This window comes from Melospiza melodia, chromosome 15, assembly GCF_035770615.1.
Source record: "Melospiza melodia melodia isolate bMelMel2 chromosome 15, bMelMel2.pri, whole genome shotgun sequence".
NCBI classification, from domain to species: domain Eukaryota; kingdom Metazoa; phylum Chordata; class Aves; order Passeriformes; family Passerellidae; genus Melospiza; species Melospiza melodia.
This window is the reverse complement of record NC_086208.1, coordinates 18677279-18698098: the sequence shown is the minus strand read 5'-3', so window position 1 is coordinate 18698098 and position 20820 is coordinate 18677279. Positions and strand designations below refer to the sequence as shown.

Below are 20820 nucleotides of genomic sequence, written 5' to 3'. Positions count from 1 at the left end.
CATTTCAGCCTCTCTCCTGGCCTCTGCCTTTCCAGTGTGAAAATCTTTTCCATATGAAAGGTGTGCTTACTCTCTGGATTCGACAAGTGCCCTTTAGTCTATGAATGTAAGATAAGCTTATTAGAAATTAGCTTTAATTTTTCATTGACTTAATTTCAAGTGAGTTGATAAGATTTTAATGTCAGGCTGTGCTTAAAAATTCTCTCTTTGACAGGAACCTTTAAGGATGGTTCCTGCTGATATAGGGCTAATTTTCAAAAATATTAATTCTGAAGTTATATCAAAGATTTCATTGATGTCCTGACATTAATTATGTCTGTGCCTTCCTTGGCAGGTATCTGGGGGGTTCCTGATTTTCATCTGAGTGAGGTTTAGTTGTGTTTGTCCTGTGACAGATTTTGTATCTATTTCACCTTTGGTGAAATCAGTTGGATTTTTGCCACTCCTTCAGTGGGAGTTGGATCAGACCCTCAGACTATAATTAGCAGCTGCAGTAAGGCTACTGCTAAACTTCAGCATGTATGCAAATCATTGCAGTAATAATCTTATAAACAGAAGATACACAAGTTTGTTTATCTTTGTTTTTATTTTTGGGTTTAATTTTGCTTAATAAAGGACAGCTTTTAAATTTCTGAGAGAAGATAGAGCTTGGATGGCATCGTGGGTGATGCTAATTTAATGGGCTCTAGCAACATGAGACTTGACGTTCGAGGTACCCAACCCTTTTCCATTTTCATGCAGAGACATTCTATATATAAGCCTGGCTGTGTGTACAATAGTCACCTATAAATAAATGTGGGCAAGAAGTGGGGAAAATTATTTGTGCACATTTCAGCAGACTAAATCCTGGCTGTTGGCATGCTGGGTGTGAAAGGAGGAGAGGGAAGAGTGCTCAGAAAACAGCCTGCAAGCTCAAATGAGGTGTGTGTATATTTATATATTTATATAGTGGAGAGAGACTATTTACAGGAGCAGGTAGTGACAGGTCAGGGGGGAGTGGCTTCACACTGCCAGAGAGTAGGGTTGGATTGTGTAGTGAGAGTCCTGTGTATTGGATATGTGGGTCTGAGTTATTCTAAATGAGCCACAGCTGTGAAGTCCTTAGCTGGGCAGCAGCTGTGGCTTGCAAAGATAACTGGGATAAAAGGAGGTGGGTCGAGAGCCCAGGAGGAGCCTCTGTGAAGCCATGAGGAACTGCACAGCAGAGAGGAGCTGCATGGTAGAAAACCAGCCAAGAAGGTATGGACTTTAAGAATATCATAACAAGAGTATGGGACTCGAGAAATATGAAATACAATAAAATAACAACAATAGGATTGGATAGTAGAAAAAGCAGAAATATTCTTTATGCTGCCTTCCCTGTGAGGGTGAGGCCCTGGCACAGATGCCCAGAGCAGCTGGGGCTGGCCCTGGATCCCTGGAATGTCCCAGGCCAGGCTGGATGGGGCTTGGAGCAGCCTGGGATAGGGGAAGGTGTCCCAGCCATGGCCATGGGGGGGGGAATGGGATGAGCTTTAATGTCCCTTCCAGCCTGAACCATCCACTATTCTATGATACATTATGTCATCAATGAAAGAGTTTGCAGTGAAAAATGGTGTAACCATCTTCCTTCCCCTCCCACACCAAGGAGAACGGGTGGAATTTCAACATCATTGACCACAAAAGGCTTTGGTTATGCCCCAGCTCTTGCTCAGCTGTTCTTCACTCATGGTTTAGTTCAGGAGGTTGAACATTTCCCACAGGAAATTTCCAGCTTTTCCCAGTTACCAGTTCCTCCTGTTTGCCTGCTGATGGTCTGCTCAGATCTTCCCCAGCTTTCTCTTCCCTCCTGGCCTGAAGCTGTTCCCAGCATTTGAGAATTAGGAAAGCTCTGCAGATGAAGCAGGGCTGTGTAGGGCTTGACTCCTTTCAGCCCCATTTTCTGCAGGTGTGCCCTGCCTGCTCAGGGCAGCTCTTCCCCTGCAAGAGTGCACCCTGGAGAATCCCTGAGCAAAGGGAACCACATCATCCTTTACTTCAGCAAACATTTTGACTTACCTCATTTCTTGTGAGGTAGGTCTCTTGCCTCTAAAGCTTTTATTGCATAAATTCCCCGGGTTGGGTGATTCATACTTAGAGATTTCTCTAGATAATTAAAACTAGGGGTAGGATTAGAGCTCCACAGAGGTGCATTAGGCTCTAAGTGTATTACTTGCAGGAAAACACTTCCATTAATGGGGGCATAAATCGCCCCTGCACAGATGAGAGAAGGGACAATGTAGAATTTTTCACTGGCTTCAGGGAAGGGCTTATTCTTCATTATTTAGGACCAGATCATGGAGCTTTCATTTAGAATGATGGGCTGTCACACTCAGGAGTTGCCCCTCTGAATCCACTGGTGAATGATGCTCAACAAGAGAAGGAAGGGCTCCGTGGCACCAATTTGGAAAAAAAAATCAGTGAAAAAAAGCATTTGAGAACACCCCAGAAGTTCATAGATAATGTGAGTGTGGCTGCTGTTCTCTGCTGAGTAGTTTCACTATATAAAAACAAAAATAGCTTATTTGCAGACTAGATGAGCAGCCATCAATTCTTAATGTTTCCATTTAATTTTATGAGAGATCCCTTTATGTTTTCTTCTATCTGCTGCCCTCCCCACACTGATTTTCTCATTCTTCAGCATTCTTAAATGCTGAGCTGTCAGGAATTGTGCTGTGGTGCTTCTGACTGGCTCTGAGTCAAATACTTCAGGGTTTGCCTCAGGTAGGAAAAAATACAAAGATGCAAAAAGTGATGGAAAAGCATCAAGAATTCTTTGTGAACTCTTGTTTGTGCTCTGTGATGGCCCCTCTGAGCAGCTGATCCACAGCTTGGACAGTTCTTCCTTGTGCTCTCAGTGAATTGTCTTTTACCTCTTTGAGACTGAAGCAGCAGAAGAGTCCCTGCTTAGGAAAGCACATGGTGCTAACCTCAAACACAATTTAAATTAAATTTATAGGGACAACAGAAGTGTAACAGCAATGACAGTATCAGGGAAAGACAAGAGAATAAGGTTAAAGAAAACATGAGTGTGTGATTATAGAAGTCATTATCAGAAATAAATGTACAAACCAGGAGGCCAAGGCAGGATTCAGGGTGACCTGGGTGGCCTCTGGCTCTGCCCCTGGGCTGGGTGGGGGAGCTGCCAGTGGGATCCCTGCATGGGGACAGAGACCAGAGGGAGGGTGTGACCAGGGGTCAGGCCCACTGAGGCATTCCCACACCTGCTCCCAGCACCCTCCACTCCCTGCTGGCCCCGGCCACCCCTCCCAGCCCAGCCAGCCCTGCAGCATCAGCTGGAGGTGTGTGCTGGGTGGGGCACTCTGTCAGCAGGTACCAGCCAGCCCTGGGGATCCATCCTGCCAGAGCCACCAGCAATCCACATCAGAGCCAAGCGTGACTCACCAAACCTCAGGCCTCCACAGCATTGCCTGCATAAATCCTGTGCCTATTTTTGCATAAAAAGCAGCTCTTTCCAAAGCTATTCAAATGCCAGAAATAAGAGATTATTATGACTTCATGTCATGTTGAAAGACAGGTGGAGGAGAGCACAATGTTTGTGTTGGATTCAAATGTCTGCTGAAATCATTCCTGTCATTCCTAATTGATGTTGCATCTGTCTTTAGATTGGAACTATTGAGGGGAAAAAAAAAGCTGAAGATCTTATTCAGAGAAATAATTACAGTTATATGCTGGTAGATGTAAAATTAAAGTATGTGGGGGGGAGGGAACTACATCCTGTAATTTATCAAATTCCTACATCCCTGAAAAATAATTAGATGCTGGGCACTGCTGCAGAGGCTACTGTCAGGGGGATAGCAGTGGTCAAAACCAGGCCACTGGTTCTCATTTATTCCGTCCATTTTTGCTCTTTTATTGTGTTTGGAGTATTAGTTTCCAACTATCCAGAGACACAGCAGAGAAACAATGGCAGCTTTATTAAGAGCCAGAGACGTAATCCCCAAGCACGAGTGCAATTGCAGAAGCTGGAGAGGGAAAAAAGGGAGTTCTGCTTATGTCTGGCTTTCAGGAATTTTACCCTCCAAAGTCCTTCAGCATGATGTAGTTATGGGCAGCACTAAATCTGCATCACTTTGACAAACTTGAAGCCACTGAAGATTAACAGAAGCAGCTTGTGAAGGAGCTCTTCAAGAGATGCCTCACATCCCAGTTGTATGGCTTGGGGGTTTTTTTCTCTTCTTTTTCTTGCTCCTTTTCCTGATGCTTATATGGATGTTGGATCAATCCACCACAGTTGATTTGTAAATTTGAATACAAGCACTGACTTCATCTGGTCAAACTTGAAACTGCTCCATGTAAGACAGACACAGGATTCTATCAACAGCTTCCCAGTGCAGAGGGCAGGGTTAGATGGGATATTGGGAAGAAATCCTTCCCTGGGAGGATGGGCAGGCCCTGGCACAGGTGCCCAGAGCAGCTGGGGCTGCCCCTGGATCCCTGGCAGTGCCCAAGGCCAGGCTGGACAGGGCTTGGAGCAGCCTGGGACAGTGGAAGGTGTCCCTGCCCACGGCAGGGGGTGGGACAAGATGAGCTTTATGGTCCCTTCTGACCCAAACCATTCTGAGCTTCTGGGATTCTCTTCCTCCTCTACCTCTCTCGCTGCTGCTTTCCTTTATCAGGATTGTCTGCAGCTCTGTGTTGGAAGATCCCTGCCCAGCCAAATGGTTTCACCTTTGGGAAGCCTGGGCTGAGTTACCCCAGATATTCCCCATGTCCCAGCCAGCAGCTGCTTGGACACTTGGTAGGAAATTGTCCTGGAGGGGCAGGAGTTTGGGGCAGCTCTCCTGTGTGATTTTCCCTTGGAACAGTGCAGTTGTCACTGCTCTGGTGGGCTGAGTTGAGCCCAGTTTGTGTTTTTCACTGTAATTCAGGCCCTCAGGGCTGGTTTTCCTCCCCACCATGCATGCAAAGGAGGTTGGTGTGGGGAGAAGGGAGTGAAGGCACTCCTGGGACTGTCAGCTAAATGTACAGAGCAGTCCAGAGGGAATCCCACTGGAAAGCAGCCAGTGCTTGCAGGAATCCAATACCCCAAATCCCTGCTGGGCCATGGGGAGTTTGTGGCTGCTGTTTCACAGACTGAATTAAAGGCACAGTGGGCTCTGCTCTTACCTGGGCTCTGCCTTTCTGCAAAAGTGCAGATCTTTTACCCATGTCCAGTGGGTAACTACAGTTTTATAAGTTTTGTGGATTTCATTTACAATTCACCCCCAGAACATTGTTTAAAAAGGTCTTGGAAGTGTAATTTTATACCAGTGTCGGCAATTGTGAACCACAGCCTCGGGCTGGCAGATAATTCCCTGGTATCCAGGCAGTAGAGTTTATGTATAGAACTGCTTCCTGCAGCTCCAAGGACTTCTGATAGTTGTCTTTCTAATTTCTACACCATGCATGTGAAACCAGGACTTTGTTCATAAATTAGGAATCTGTGCTTGTAACACGAGGTAGTACAGAGGTGTGTCAACTTCAGCACTTCTTGTAGTTCTGGAAATTGAAAACTAATTGCTTATCAGAAATGTTCATCAGCAAGTTCCTAAATAAATATTAAAGTTTTACATTACAGAATCTTGCTGCATCACCGACTCTGACTGTAAAGTAGCTGGGAGGGATGGACTCCCCCTTCACACGCTGTCAGGTTAGGGAATTGTAAAATTAAGGTGCTTTTTCCAGCACAATTCCATAAGACTTGCATGTCCAGATGCAATTTTAACTTCTCATTTATATTTGCAATTCATTGTGTGTAGGAGCTTTCAAAAATGAAGTCTTCCGTGAAAATTAACTTGGATAATAAAAAGTAATAAAACTTGATTGCGGCACCATCTCGGTTGTCTTCTGGAAATGGACAAATAGAGAAGGGCTGGAATGGGTGCCAGTGGCTCCTGGAAGGTTTCCTTTTCCCCTTTCCCTTTTGCTACAACAATCAGCTCCACCATGACTCATTGCCTTCGTTAGCAGAGGGAAGACATCCCTCATTACTCATTACCAAAGCAAGGGCTTTGCTGCTGCAGGAACAGCCCTGGCATTCAAATTCAGGTACCTTCCGCAAGAAAAGAGTCACTGTCATTCTTCCCCAAACTTTGTCAAAAGAGACAAGAAATATTGCTGTTTAATTGTCCCCATTTATAAATAGACCATCCACAATGACAGAATTGTAATTTTAATGCTGCAGTTGGGAGGAAAAATGCACATTTTTCTGTGTTTGTGTCTGAATTTCAGTTCAGGGAACTCACACTGAGACTCAAGGCTATAAATGATCATAAATACAAAACGCATTTATTTATTTGTTTACTTATTTACAATTTATTTTCTGACTTTTTAATTACAGAGCACTGTGGATAAAGGACATAAATGCACACACAAAGCACTTGTTTAAGTAATCCAAGTATATATTTGATTTCAAAGGGAGCGGGGAAGACTTTAAAATAATTTCTTAAAATAATGGTTTTTCTTGATTTTACTAATACAAATGTTCCTTGTCTCTTTTCACAGTCCCTTTTTTCAGATTTATTTACTTGGATATGAAGGAATTGAGCTTGTACTAAGTTTTTACTGTATTTTAATGTGGTTTTTATTAAGTTGTACAGAATGGTCCATGCCTCTTTATAAATAAAGCTAAGATCATGTATTACTAGAAATCACATTTCAAACTGTGCTTTTGCCAGACATGGTTAAGATTTTCTAGGAAGGGACATTATAATTGTATGATTAATCTTCAGAAAAGGGAAATTTTGGCTCTGCAGTATTTCTTACCGTGTTAACTTCAGAGATTTATAAAACCAACTTGAAACTGCACTGTAAGTGTATTTATAATGACTTTCAGCTGATTTAATAATGCTCAGAGTTTGGTGACTGTACAGATCACAGCTCCCCAAATGCAGTGCATTACCTCCAGCATCCAGATGAAGTTATCAGAGGTGGAGGGAATGGTTGGGATTGTGTTTCTGCAGAGAGCTGCACTAATGCAACCCCTGGGCTGCTGTGATCCCATTGAGCAGTGGGACATGGGCACGGCGGATAAAGAACATCTCAGGTGAAGGACAGTAAAGAGCATCTCGGGCTGGGGATGGTGAAGAACATCTCAGGTGAGGGATGGAGAAGAACATCTCAGGTCAGGGATAGTAAAGAACATCTGAGGTTGGTGTTGAAGCCCAGCTGGGGTGTGTGGGTACCCCCCAGTCTCAGAGCTGGGCTCCCACTGGGGTCATGTTCTAAGAAAAATTTCCAAGCCAGTCTCTGATCCATTTCTGCTGGTTTTAGATGCTCCTGCCAGTGCCACTCCCTGCAGCTGGCTCTGCTCACTGTCCCTCTTAGTTCATGATTCTGCAAACCCATCCAAGGAGCCCTTGATCATGCAAATAGCCCTGCTAATTGTAGGTATTGGTACTGCCTTATTCCAGTGGAGTGAGAGCCTCTCAGACCCAGTGTGCAGGATCAGCTCCTTCAATCACATTTACATGTGACAAGCCATGGCACAAGGTTGTTTTTAAAAGTCACCAGTTTAAACAAAGCCACTTGAAACCATGCCAGAAACCTTGTGTTAAGTTTCCTGGCTGTGTGCTCCTTTCAGTGTTTCCAAGCTTTGCTCCTCACAATAGTAAATATCAAACAAGCACCCTGGGGAGCACTGGGAGCTGGATTGGCAGCTCTCAGTCTCCATTTAACATGCAAATGCTCAGCCTGTGCTCACACATGGCCACTTGCTGGATCAGAACTCAGTTCATTCACACAGAACTGGGTAGTTCTGGGTAGCTGTGGGGCATGTGCACGAAACACCAGAGCACAGGGGTTTAAGCCAGAAGGGGAACAGAACACAAAATAGAGTTTAATTTACTTGTGTTCAACAATCCAAATACTGAACATGTTTTTGCAAAGTCCTGATTTTTCTTTTTATGGCTGTCCAATTCTCAACAGGTAAGTAATCAGGCTTCAATCAACTGCCTATTTCCAGACCAGTTATTTGAGCTATTTTGTGACTTTAAAGCAATTCCTGACCTTCATCTCTTGGATGACATGCAGAGTTTCTTTAATGGTGCTGAGGACTGAACAGGCTCCCACCAACACCTACAGAATTCACCTCTCTGGCATTTTCTTAATTTTCACTTTATTAAGCAGATAAAAGAGGAGCTGTTTCCTTCCCAGATCCCTCTGGGGACTGTGAGGCATCAGTCCAACCAAGCATTTCTTTGATCAATGAGCAGAGTGAGAGTTGTGGGAAGCCTAACGTGTGGCTTTGTGTCCTCAGGCATCCACTGTGACAACATCTGCAGCCAGGGCCGCTGGGGACCCAACTGCTCCATCTCCTGCAGCTGTGAGAACGGGGGATCCTGCTCCCCTGAGGATGGGACCTGTGACTGTGCTCCGGGATTCAGAGGGCCCTTGTGCCAGAGAAGTAAGATTTCCCATAGCTGGCAGAAGCAAGGCAGGTAGAAATGCTCCTTTATGACACCAGGCAGACAAATCCACAGTTTCTGAGCCGCTGTAGCTCATGACTTCCTGAGGGCAAACGAGCCTGGAAAAGGCTCCTTCTTCAAGAACTCTCCTGCACTGAGCTGTGCCTTGTGTTTCTTCTTCTGATCACACCTGGAGGTCACAGGTGACCTGGAAGGAGGAGCAGCACCCTTACAAACCAAAGCTGGCAGGACTCAGTGAAGTCAGACCTGTTAAGCAGTCAGCCACCACCCATCATATAATGACAAGTGGATGAGCGTTGGCATCAAAATAACAAGGCAATGTTTTCTTGTATGCCAGAAAAAGAAACACAGCAGCCCAAAATAGCTCCTGTTTGATGCTCTGCTGCTACATATTAAAATGTACCAAGCAGATAAAAATCCTCTCCTTTGCTTTATCTGGGAAGCTGCATTTGCCCCATAGGGACCCTAATTCACTACACCAACCATCTTCCCATGTAAACAAGAAGTGGATTTGTCTTTGTTTTCTGCTCAGCATTTCTTCTTCCTCTTGCTGTGAGACATTCTGCATGCCCAGTTCATAGATCCCCTTTGATTTCACCAGTTACACTTGACACTAGAACACACTCATCTCTAAAAATAATTTGTAGCTGACAGTTTTTATTTAAAGCCATTATAACAATGACCTCTAGCACTGCTGTAGTTAATGGCCTATAAGCATTTCCATTATAAACCCCAATTTCCAGGTGCTTCAGCATATCTGTGCAGCTGTAAAACCTCTCTCCAAGGCTAAAATGTGGAGCTCAGAGCTTCAGGGAGATGAGGAAGAAAATGTTTTACAAATTTGAAACCTTAAGAGTGCAAAACTTCCAGAAGTTAATAGTTTCTGACCTTTCTGAGATGAAAAAAAACCAGCTTAGTTCTATCAGTTGTTGGCATGCAGGCTACAAGAGCACCCCTTGTGCCCAGTTTGCAAGCCCAGGAATCAGGCTGCTCCCTGAGGATGTTTGCCAAGGATCTGATGGGGAGAACTTTTCCTCCCCACTGGGGTGACAGCAGAGGGGTCCTGTGGATGCTTCTGCTCTTGCCTCTGTGACTGTTTGGCCTGGGAATCCAGCTTGGAATCCAGCTTGCTTCCAGCTCTTTTCTGGGATTCAGGCTCAAGAATACCTTGTAAGCAGACCTTGCTAAGCTTGTTCTCAAAATCATCCATATTTTTCTCTTAGAAATTCATTTAGAAACAGGATTTAGGCTGTTTTATTACAAGGCAGAGCTGAGGATGATACTGAAGATGATACTCAGCCAACTTGTTCTGTCTGTGTAATCAGGATTACATGAGACACTGGGATGGTTTAGTGCTCTTAAGCCTGCAGAAATGTCTCCAGGAATGATCCAGGTTGTTTTATAGCTACTGCATCATCAACCAACCTGTCAGCTAAGCTCCAGCTGGAAATGTGCAGTGGGGTAAGAGCCTGACACCCTCTGAGAACATACAGTCCATGAGAAAATTCTCATTTGCTGGAAAAATAGAACAGACATGATTTAGTAACCACTGAGCCAGAACTATAGAACAGAGAATCACAGGAGTAAAAATAAAAACATATAAAGTTATTTTTACTGTCACTTACTGCAATTTAACATTTCTTTGTGTTATCTATTGCAGTGAATGTTTGGACAGTGGATGCTTTTTCGCTCTACATGCTCTTAGAAGCAAAAATCTGCTTTTAGAAGAGATACTGAGCCATAATCCTGATTCTGTACCTGATGTACAAATTCTATAATAATTTCAATCCAAGTTTTAGGCAAAATAAGCACACAATTCAGTACAAGTTTACTCAGCTATTTGATGTGATTACTGATTTAAATCAGGTGATTCTGTATGGTGTTACATAATTACCATTATTGGCTTCTTTTCATCACTTGATGGCTGTTGCTTCTCCCAGCTGAGCACAGGCATTGCACCAGATAGGTTTGGAAATCAGCTTTTGGCATAACGGTTTTGACATAAAATATTGTTTCCTAATACACCTTCTCTGATTTCTTGACTCAATTTCCATTTCTTTCTGAGTTTCTGTTTTTGTACATGTATGCCAGTGTTTCTTTTCCTACCTATCCTAAAATCTTTGGAATGTGTGTTATTAACCGTATCTGCTGTGGGGTCTCAAGTATCTTAAACTCCTGTTTTGTCAAAGTTTTTAGTTTAGAGAGACTCAAATGAGTGTCCTGAGAGAGGGAGGCTGCTGAGAACTCTGCTGTGATATTAAATAGCCAAGGACTTCCATGAGGAAGGAAGGTGGGAATGTTTGAACACAGGAGCAGTTTTACCAGCCTGCACTTTATTAGACATGGAACAATCCAACAGGCCTCATCATTTCAGCTGTCCACTAAATTGTGCTTGATAAATTAAGAAATATTAGGTTGGGATTAAGACAGACAGAGAATTCTCAAGCTCTGATGGAAAAACCTGTGACAGCTTGGTTTGTTCTGTTTTCAGTTTGCCCCCCCGGGTTCTACGGGCACCACTGCAGCCAGCCGTGTCCCCAGTGCGTGCACAGCAATGGTCCCTGCCACCACGTGTCGGGGCTGTGCGACTGCCTGCCCGGCTTCTCGGGGCCGCTCTGCAACCAAGGTACGGCCCCCTTCCCTTCCCTTCCCTTCCCTTCCCTTCCCTTCCCTTCCCTTCCCTTCCCTTCCCTTCCCTTCCCTTCCCTTCCCTTCCCTTCCCTTCCCTTCCCTTCCCTTCCCTTCCCTTCCCTTCCCTTCCCTTCCCTTCCCTTCCCTTCCCTTCCCTTCCCTTCCCTTCCCTTCCCTTCCCTTCCCTTCCCTTCCCTTCCCTTCCCTTCCCTTCCCTTCCCTTCCCTTCCCTTCCCTTCCCTTCCCTTCCCTTCCCTTCCCCGGACCCTCTGCACCCAAGGCACCGCCTCCCTTCCCGCGCAGCTGCTCTGAGCCAGCCCCATCCCCTGCTCCCTGCACTTTTCACTTCTTTCTGCAGTTTAGATCCCAAGAAACTCTTTCCTTCCGAGGGAAAATGCAAACAGGTACTCAGTCACCCTCTTGGAAATACGATGTGCTCCTGGTTTCATAAATAATCCAGCTCTGCCACACTGGATTGAAATGCCTGTGGAATGAGACACCTGCTGTAAATACATCAGCATCCAATGGCTTCATTTTTCTTGCTGCTCAGCCTGTCCTCACCTGAATGTTGATAGCACCTTCCTGAGATCTTTGCTGCAGGACAGGGAGGTTCTGGTTAAGGTAAAGGCCAGCTCAGGTGAGCAATCCCCAACACCCAGTTGTGCACCAAACCTCATTGAGACTGTGCAGGACCTGGCTGGGAATGGCTAAAACCACGGACACAAGGAAAGTTTGCAGTGAGGCAGAGAAGCGAGTTCATTTTCACAAGTGAAGAGGAACTTCAGCTCCCCCAGACACCCATCACCTTTCTGTACCTTTCAAAGTTCCACATTTAACTCCAGGTGTCATTTTCATCCTAAAAATACCCACAAAAGCCCTCAGCCTTCTGCACTCTCAGTTGCTGCATACTGCAGTGGGTATTTGCTACACAGATATTTAAAAGAAGTGATTTGTAGTGACCCCTGCCCCTGTGAAGTCACCACCCCTGCCAGAACTGAATGACACTTTCAATGACCTGCTTTTCAGTAAGGTGGGATTGCAGGCAGCACTTACCCAAAATCATTAAGCATAGATTAAATATAACCATGGGGTTTTTTTTTCCTGTGCTGTATAGTCAACTAAACATTACACCAATTAATTTATTAAAATGAACGTATTTCAGTGCATTTGTCCATTTTATGTGAAACGTTAGCCAGATTTCAAAGCATAAGCAGGTCTAATTATCCTCTTAAGAAAACTATTTTATTTTTGCTCAGATGTTCAGCACTTCTGGTTTTACTTTGAAATGTTGATCTATCTAGCAAATTAATCTTAAAATATTCATGTCCTAATTAAAATCAATTTGTGTTGCAGTTTGTCATAATGAGTTAACATGTAACTTTATTTTGTAGAAAGAAAAATGCTAATTAATTTTCCATTAGAAAAATGTGAAATGAAGATTTCACTTTGGAATTTTCATTTCCTTGTGCCATTGGCAGCAGGAACATTCTTCCACGAGCAGTGTGTGCATGTGAGGAGCTGTGTAACCCCCAGAACTGCACAGGTTGACTCAGTTGTGCCAAGGATTCCAAGCTGCAAACAACTAAACAGCTGTTTTGTGAATATCTTTCATAATCCCAGAGCGAGATGGGTTGATAATAACTTGTTATCACTGCTAGAACACACCTGACATCCCACAGGGACTTTGGGAGTCTCACTTCAGAGCCTTCTGAGCTAATTAACATCCCAATCTGTGTTGTACAGTCAGGCTGCTGCTGGAGAAAGCAGCATTAGGCCTTGTTTTACAGCTCTCTAAAAATGATTGAGACATTTAACAAATGCTTGAATTTGGATCTCACATCTTCACAAGAGTCTCTCTGTCAGTCCACAGCCAGGTTGTTTAAATTAGGGAGAAGAACCATTTTGTCATCCCCGTGTGCTGCCATTCCAGAGGGCATCATCCCATTTCCAGAGACAAGGGGAGCTCCTGTGGAGGGAGCCCCTCTGCCAGTTCTGCCTCTGTGCACCAAAGTGTGGCCTGGTCCCTTTGCCAGCAGCTCTGTGTGGATCACAGATCCTGCCCTGATCCACCAGTATTCCATGGTGCAGAACAAATCAGCTCCTCTCCAAAGGAAGTCCTTTGAGAATTCCATTTTTGTACATACCTTCCCCAGCCTTCATCGAGGTGCTGTTGCCTATCTCCATCTCAAAGATGCCGTAAAACAGTGCCTGGAGCTCCTTCTTGCAGGGCACTGGAAGGGAATAATGGTGTGGCCTGTCCAGGAGCCTGGGCTGACAGATCAGTTCAGTTTTTGCTGTCTGTGATAGCAGGGTTCTGCTTTCCTTCTCTCTTTGTGTATTCTTTCCATCCTGGCTGTGTATTGTGTTTAGTTTTATCTCTTTTCATTTAGGAACAGTTCAGTTTAGCACACAGTGTGAAAGCCAAACCCAACTTTATCCACTCCTACAGATAAGTCCATAGTCTATAGAAACACAAGTAGAAAACAATACTCTGCTCTTGTAAGAGCAGAGGATGGCATATTATATAAAAGCCAATGAATCACAGCTCAGGATTTCAATCTGTGGCTGATTCACAGTCAGGATAGATTGAGGTCACCTGCAGAGACTACTTTTGAGAAAGTGAGAGAGGCTGGAGTGGTGAAACAGCTGCATAATTCAGGGAAGTGCCTTAATCACTTTTTTGACATTGCTATTATTTACCAGGATCCAAGTCCAGTTCCATTTGTTAGCCTCTTTGCAAAGATGGACTGTATGTTTTATCTTGTTTTGAAAATACATCTGTTTTTGTCAGGGAACACAGCCAATAAGAGCCCAGAAATGAAACATTTCATTTGTTACTGAGCAGAGCTTTCCATCAACGTTAACGTTAAAGATTTCCAATAATTTGGTGGGAGGTTGAAGATCTACATGTCTATTAGTTTCCTGTCACTGTGCTTAGGATGTGAGGGGATGACTCTGGAAAAATATTGAGAGTTCTTTTTCTTCCAACTTCACTTAGGTGGACACACAGGGAGAGGTGCTGATTTTGTTGGGATGCAGCACATTTGTTAAACAGCTCTCAGTCAAACAGATATATAACATATATAAATATAAATATAGATAAAATCCTTGGAAACCAGATCAGTCCCAGCCACTCGTGGCTGCTACTCACTGAATTCTCCTAAGGTTTTCTTGTTCTCTTCCTCTTGTGATGGTCCCTCTTCTCTGTTTTGTCTCTCGTAATCCTTCCATACTGCCCTTCAATTATTGCAATCTTCTGACTATATTAGCTTCATTTTCCAGCAGAAAAATGGATTTTGATATGACTTTTTCCTATTGTTTTCACTCCTGGGATGCAAGCAAAATGGGCTTGAATACTTTTCCTGCTTTCCAGAGGAATTTTGCTTCACCAAAGAAAAGCGTTTTTAATTAATTTTATCTCTAATTGCTGACTGTCGAGTCCTGTGATTTCCTGCCATTCCCTTTGAAGAGGCTGCAGCAAAGTGCCTTGTGTTTGCAGTGTGTCCCAGTGGGAAGTTTGGGAAGGACTGTGCTGAGGTGTGCCAGTGCACCGAGAACGGGACCTGCAACCCCATCGACGGCTCCTGCCAGTGCTTCCCGGGCTGGATCGGCACCGACTGCTCCCAGAGTAAGGGCCATGCTCCTCCTCTGCTCCAAACACCCACTTTGGGTTTGCTGGGGCTTTCTGAAAGCTGGATTCTGGGGAAATCCCTGTTGTATCACAGCCACTGCCTTACTCTCTTTAAAGCAGATTTCTATTAATTAATCTAAGTTAGCTTTGGATTGAATTAGTTTCTGCATTGCAGAAGCCCTGACTGGCTTTTATTCCAGGAAAGGGAGGTCAATCTCTTATCAGAAAAGAAAGCCCCATGCTCCCTTTTAATTTCTAGCTGGATTCCTTTTTATTTATTTTTTGTAATAATTTTCTTTCAGCTATTACATTTAGACATTATTAACCAGTAAATGTTTTCATGTACCAAATCCCTAGAATTGAGAAATTAGGTAGCTGAAATATTTCTATTAAATGTAATTTAATTGTAAAAGTCAATATGGCCTTGTAGGGATGAAGGATTTCTTTCTGAAAATTGCCCAGGTAGAAGATTGGCATTTGCTGATCCCAAAGTGTCATTTCCTGAGAGCATCCCTTAATTGAAGCTAGATCACAGAGGGAGGCAATATCCGATCATTCAGAAATGTTACTTCATATTCAGGATACAACTAGCATATTAGACAGCATTCCAGAGTAAAATATATTAAACTCCAAGTGATAAAGCAGGAATCGGATAAAAACAGATGGCTGTAATTTTGCTTTTATTGTGTGTCTTCCACAGGCAGAATATTGCTGTCACTCAAAAACAGCAGGGGGAAAAAAGGGAAAAAAGAAAGCTGCACATATTCCTCATTATATTTAGCCATCTAATTGGGAAATGTCTGTTAGTGTCTGTTAACCTTGAAAAAAGGTGCTTTTCCTTCCAGAGCAAGGCAGGCCAGGCCAGCAGGAGCAGTTCAGCAGGCAGCACCTGCCTGTGGGCACTCTGGGTTCTGGATGAGCAGAGGGGGACGTGGCTCCTTGCTCAGTTCCCCTTGCACACAAGGGAAACTCTCCCAAGGTGACCCTGTCCCACCCCAGGCTCCCTGGGCACCTGGGCTCCCCTCCCAGGCTGTTTCTGGCCCTGTGCTCCCATTAACCTGGAATGACCTGGCCTTGGAGCTGCTCAGGAGATAATTTTAGCTCCAACTCCAGAGCCAGTTCTGGATTCACTAACAGCCCCTGCAGCTCTGCCTTAGAAGAGCATTGGAAAAGTATTTCTGGTTGCTTATAGCACAAACACTTCAGGCCAAATCCTGCTCAGCTTTACATTGTGTGAGTCCAGTGACCTTTTGTGTGATTTACGTCATGGCAGGGTTTTTTGGCCATTCATTCTGGTTTTAGAGGTGTCTGTCAAATGCCAGAAACTTCCATTTATCATCCATGGAGCCATTGGCATCCATGGAAATAGGCCTGGTGTCTGTACTTTCAGGTTTCCTGGGAACTGTGCCTTATTAATTCATGGCTTTAGCAGGAAGCAATGGAAAGTGCTTTTTAAAGCAAAAATATAGTTGTTATATTGAAGGCCTATCATAATTTCGGATCTTTTAGTCTGGCACTAATAACAGTAACTTACTGCATTCATTTTTGGAGGGAGGCTTACAATAACTTTTTTTAATGTATTAATATTGTACTTGTTGAAATATAAAATAGACCCAGAGATTTTAATTTAATATTAGCCCCCCAACAACAATAGCAATCTGAATTTGTGGATGTGAATTCATACTGGAAGAAGTTTTCTTTACATTTTTTTCATGATTGGAGTAGCACTCTGTGCTTCAAATGAATGTGGTAATTTTAGTGGTTGATTGCATAGCAAAGTAAACCTGAATAGCTGGGCTCTATTATGCAAGAATTCCAGCATGTCAAAAAGAAAATTAAATTACCTCTATATCCTGCAACTCTGCCTAAATTGTCCTCACAGATGATGCCAGTGAGGCATGGAGAGTGCCACAGCACAGAGTGGGGTCCTGTTGAGGGTCACTGGTCACAGCAAAGACCTGATCCTGCCTCCTGCCCCACACAGGGCATCATGGAGTCACAGAATCCTGGAATGCTTTGGGTTGGAAGGGACCTTAAAGCCCATCCCATTCCACCCCTGCCATGGGCAGGGACACCTTCCCCTATCCCAGGGTGCTCCAAGCCCTGTCCAGCCTGGCCTTGGACACTTCAGGGATGGGGCAGCCCCAGCTTCTCTGGGCACCCTGTGCCAGGGCCTGCCCACCCTGCCAGGGAACAATTCCACCCAAATATCCCATCTATCCCTGTCCCCTGTGTCCTGTCCCCCCATCCCTTGTCCCAGGTCCTCTCCAGCTCTCCTGGACCCCCTTTAGGCCCTGGAAGGGGCTTTAAGGTCTCCCCAAAGCCTTCTCCAAACTGAACATTCCCATCTCTCCCAGCCTGGCTCCAGAGCAGAGGGGCTCCAGCCTTTGCAGCATCTCTGTGACCTCCTCTGGACTTGCTCCAGCAGCTCCAAATCCTTCTGCTGTTGTTCCCCAGGGCTGGAGGCAGCTCTGCAGCTGGGGTCTCACCTGAACAGGGCAGAGGGGCAAAATCCTCTTCATAAACCTGCTGCCAGAAATCCCTGTGCCAGGGAGAGGTTACAGGGTGGCACCAGGGTTTGGAGAGCAATGGTGGCTTGGAAGAACCAGCCCCTGTCCAGGGAGGACTGGTCACTGCCTAGGGAGCACTGGTCACTGTGCAGGGAGCACTGATCACTGTCCAGGAAGGACCAGCCCCTGTCCAGGGAGGACTGGTCACTGTCAGTGTGTGGTTCTGCTTTGCTGATGTCTCTCGGGTTCTCCCTTTATTGTTGCTCCTCCACAGCACTAACACAGTATCATTGCTTTCTTTTTTGTCGGCTGACAAATGTTTTTTTATTTTCATAGCTTGTCCCGCTGGGTTTTGGGGCCCTGATTGCTTTCATTCATGCAACTGCCACAATGGAGCACTGTGCAGCCCCTACGATGGAGAATGTAGATGCACTCATGGCTGGACGGGGCTCTACTGCACTCAGCGTAAGCCTTTCAGAGACAGGGAATCTGTCAAAGCATGTGCTGCTACCTCGTGTCTCTTCCCAGTATTGCAGTTTTCCCTGGAAAACCACATGCTCCTTACTCCTGATAACCTCACATCACCCCTAAGAAAACAGTCCTGAAGCTTTCCAAGGTTTTTTATGCCTTTGGCGCTCGGTAAAGGAGGGGAAAATCATTTAGATTATTGATTCATTGTTAGAATTTGCACAGTCAGTGTCCCTGCTTGTTAATGCCCCAGTATTTATGGTCTGATTTAGGAAAATGGTAGAGATTTCTCACCCTAGTGCCAAATTACCGGTATGAAAGAGGAGATCCAATTCTGGTGAGCCTTTTAAGAAGGTTCTTTCACTTGCAAATAATTGATTGATCCCTGGTCTTGCAGAGAGTTTCTGTTTAGCATCTTTTTTCACTTCTTGAAAATGTAGTTTGTATAGATGGGTCAAGTTTTCATTCTTCTGAAACACTTCAGAGGCAATTCTGTAAAGATGAGAAACATTACTTCAAGAAAATTGTCTGTCACAGTATCTCTGCATTTAGACCATCAAATAAATGTCATTAAATATACAGAGGCTGGAAATCCATTGATTTATACGCCCACATACTTTGTGCTGATAACACATCTGAGTTTGACTTTCAGCTTATTTCTTACTCTTTCCTTGTTCTCTTGCTGAAAGGTTGCCCAGCTGCTTTTTATGGGAAGAACTGTGCCAATGTGTGCCAGTGCCAGAACGGGGCTGACTGTGACCACGTCACCGGGCAGTGCACGTGCAGGACGGGCTTCACGGGCAAGCAGTGTGAGCAGAGTGAGTGCAGCCACCTCGGTGCCCTCCTTCTCCAGAGAGGGGGGTGCTTCACAGTCCTTGCACAAACTGGCTCTTAAAGGAGGTGTGGATGTCAGCAGGACAGTGACCTCAGGCACCTTATGTAATCCATAGGGAGGAGAGGGCACCCCTGGAAAACTGGACAGTCTGAGCATAAAGAAATTCAGTGAATCCCTGCAAATTGGGCCTTTCATTCCCAGGCTAAAGTTTGGTGAGAGAAAGTAAATCACTGCACTCAGGGCCTTGCCAACAACTTGTACCTGATTAATACACACCCAGCCCTAAAGCTGCCTCAGGCCTTGTTAAAGCTGCTGGGAGCAGCAGCCCCAGGTTTCCCAGTGCATAAAGACAGAAGGGTTAAAAGGAACAAGTCCTTTCTGCTCTCTGCCTTCCAAAGAATATTGGGGATATGGGGCTTTCCCACAGAAGTTATGATGTAGACATGGACCAAAAATTCATCTTTACAGTGAAAGCAGATCAAGGGAAACAAGGTTGCTTGCCATTTTGGGAAGGGTCTGTGTTTAGCTTGAGCAGTGAGTGTTCCCCAATGAGCCTCAGTTCCCTTGCAAGGGATCTGGAATGTCTTCCTGGAATTGTTGTCCATGCCCCGCTGGAATATTTAGCAGGCTGTGCCAAATGGCTTCTTAGAAGAACACAGAATGAGGGTCCTGGGAAGAGGATGTCTCTGTGTGTGTGTTTGTCCAGTGCCGTAATTCACAAGGAAATTCTCACCCACTTACTGGGGTTCTAAACACAGACGAAATCCACCTCATCTTCCCAAGGCATTCATTCCACAGGATTCCCTCACTTTTTTTGGGAGGAAGGTAATTCAGTAACATTCTTGCCAGATTTGCAAGGGCAAGCTTTTTAACTGTAGCTTGCTACGTGGAACTTTATGGAAGTATTTGTGCATGTAACTTAATTCATAAATGTGTTTTTGCACACACTTGCATTCAGCAAAGTGAATATCTCAGGGCCAAATTTGTGTGCTCTTGGGGGATTGTACATGGCACCACTGTAACTCTGTAAGTGGCCAGCTTAGTGGAATTTGGGGATGCTCTTCGCTGCAGCCACAATCAAAATAGGAAACTAAAGAATCCCACAAAGAACTGCACAATAGCAGATTTTACACAAGGAGCTGCTTTATGATTTCACCCCTGTATAAAGCCTGAGGCTTTCTTTTCTATCCAAACTACAAATGTATTTATTTACTTGTTTTTCTACTGTTTAATCTAAAAGAATCTCTTCATTAAGGCTCCTTCCTTCTCCAAATCCTGCTGAATGGGCAGTCACACTGCATTGCAGATGAAATGCTTAATTGCAGGCATCATTTCTGTGGTGCAGTCCCAAAATTTAGGCCTTATTCATTTTAAGTAGGCTGCAGGCTAATAAAAGAATGAGCATTAATTGTAATAATTTTATTTTTTCTTTGTTTGAGTACCAACAGAATAAATATACAATTCTAATGCACACTGCAAATCAATAAACAGATACTGGCTATGGTTCTGTACTTAATATTAAATTTTGGCTACCAGAAGCTACTTTGAGGCTGACACTGGGGAGGTGGTGTTATGCCATGAAAAACATTTGCAGTGACACACAAGGAGTCACATATTGAACAATATATTCCACAGGATCATAGCAAGGGAGCATGTTCTCAGTAATGCAGCTTCTCCATGGAAGTAAGCAACAGACATTGTTTCTTTTAATTTATTCTTGAACAGTGCTTCCAGAAGTGCAGTAAGCTGCCTACAGATTTATTGTAATAGCCCATCATGGTAATTGTATGAATAAATTTCTCAGCTGGACACTCAGTCTTTGATAGAAACACAAAGACAGGATAGAAATTCCTTCTGGATTAGGAACCCTGACACTGAAGGAGAGCAAATCAAACCATTCAGATGCTCAGTTCTGAAATTCCACCTGCAATGTTCTATTCCTATTCTATCCTATCCTATTCTGTTTCCTACTCATCCCTACCAGTGCCCATCCATGGGTAGGAAAGCACGTGGGGTTTGTTTGGTAAAGGCTGTAGGGTTCATATAAATGTTCTTTAAAACTTTTCTTTGCAACTCCCCTTGAAAAAATAAAACAGGTAAGTTTTTAAGGTTAAGTTAAGGTGAAGAATGCTGAGCTCTGTTGTCTGGAGCTTCTGAGCTCAAGCTCTGTTAAACTCTGAACATTTGTAATATACATCAAGTCTTCTAAAGCCTTTGTACCTATCATTGATTTCATTCTATGAATTTTCCAGAAAGTTACAGTTTAATAAGTAGCAAACTGCACATAGAATGCATTTA

General features: G+C 44.2%; 1 protein-coding gene across 7 annotated transcripts in view; it reads left to right on the top strand.

The window, feature by feature from the left end:
• The window catches only part of MEGF11 (multiple EGF like domains 11), a 250824-nt gene that overhangs the window by 204247 nt on the left and 25757 nt on the right, over positions 1-20820 (top strand). For all 7 annotated transcript variants that reach the window (XM_063169985.1, XM_063169987.1, XM_063169984.1 and 4 more), the window contains 5 exons: positions 8279-8425; positions 10939-11073; positions 14578-14706; positions 17556-17684; positions 18377-18505. In XM_063169985.1, the coding sequence (XP_063026055.1) occupies positions 8279-8425; positions 10939-11073; positions 14578-14706; positions 17556-17684; positions 18377-18505 (669 nt within the window). The remainder of the gene's footprint in view (positions 1-8278; positions 8426-10938; positions 11074-14577; positions 14707-17555; positions 17685-18376; positions 18506-20820) is intronic.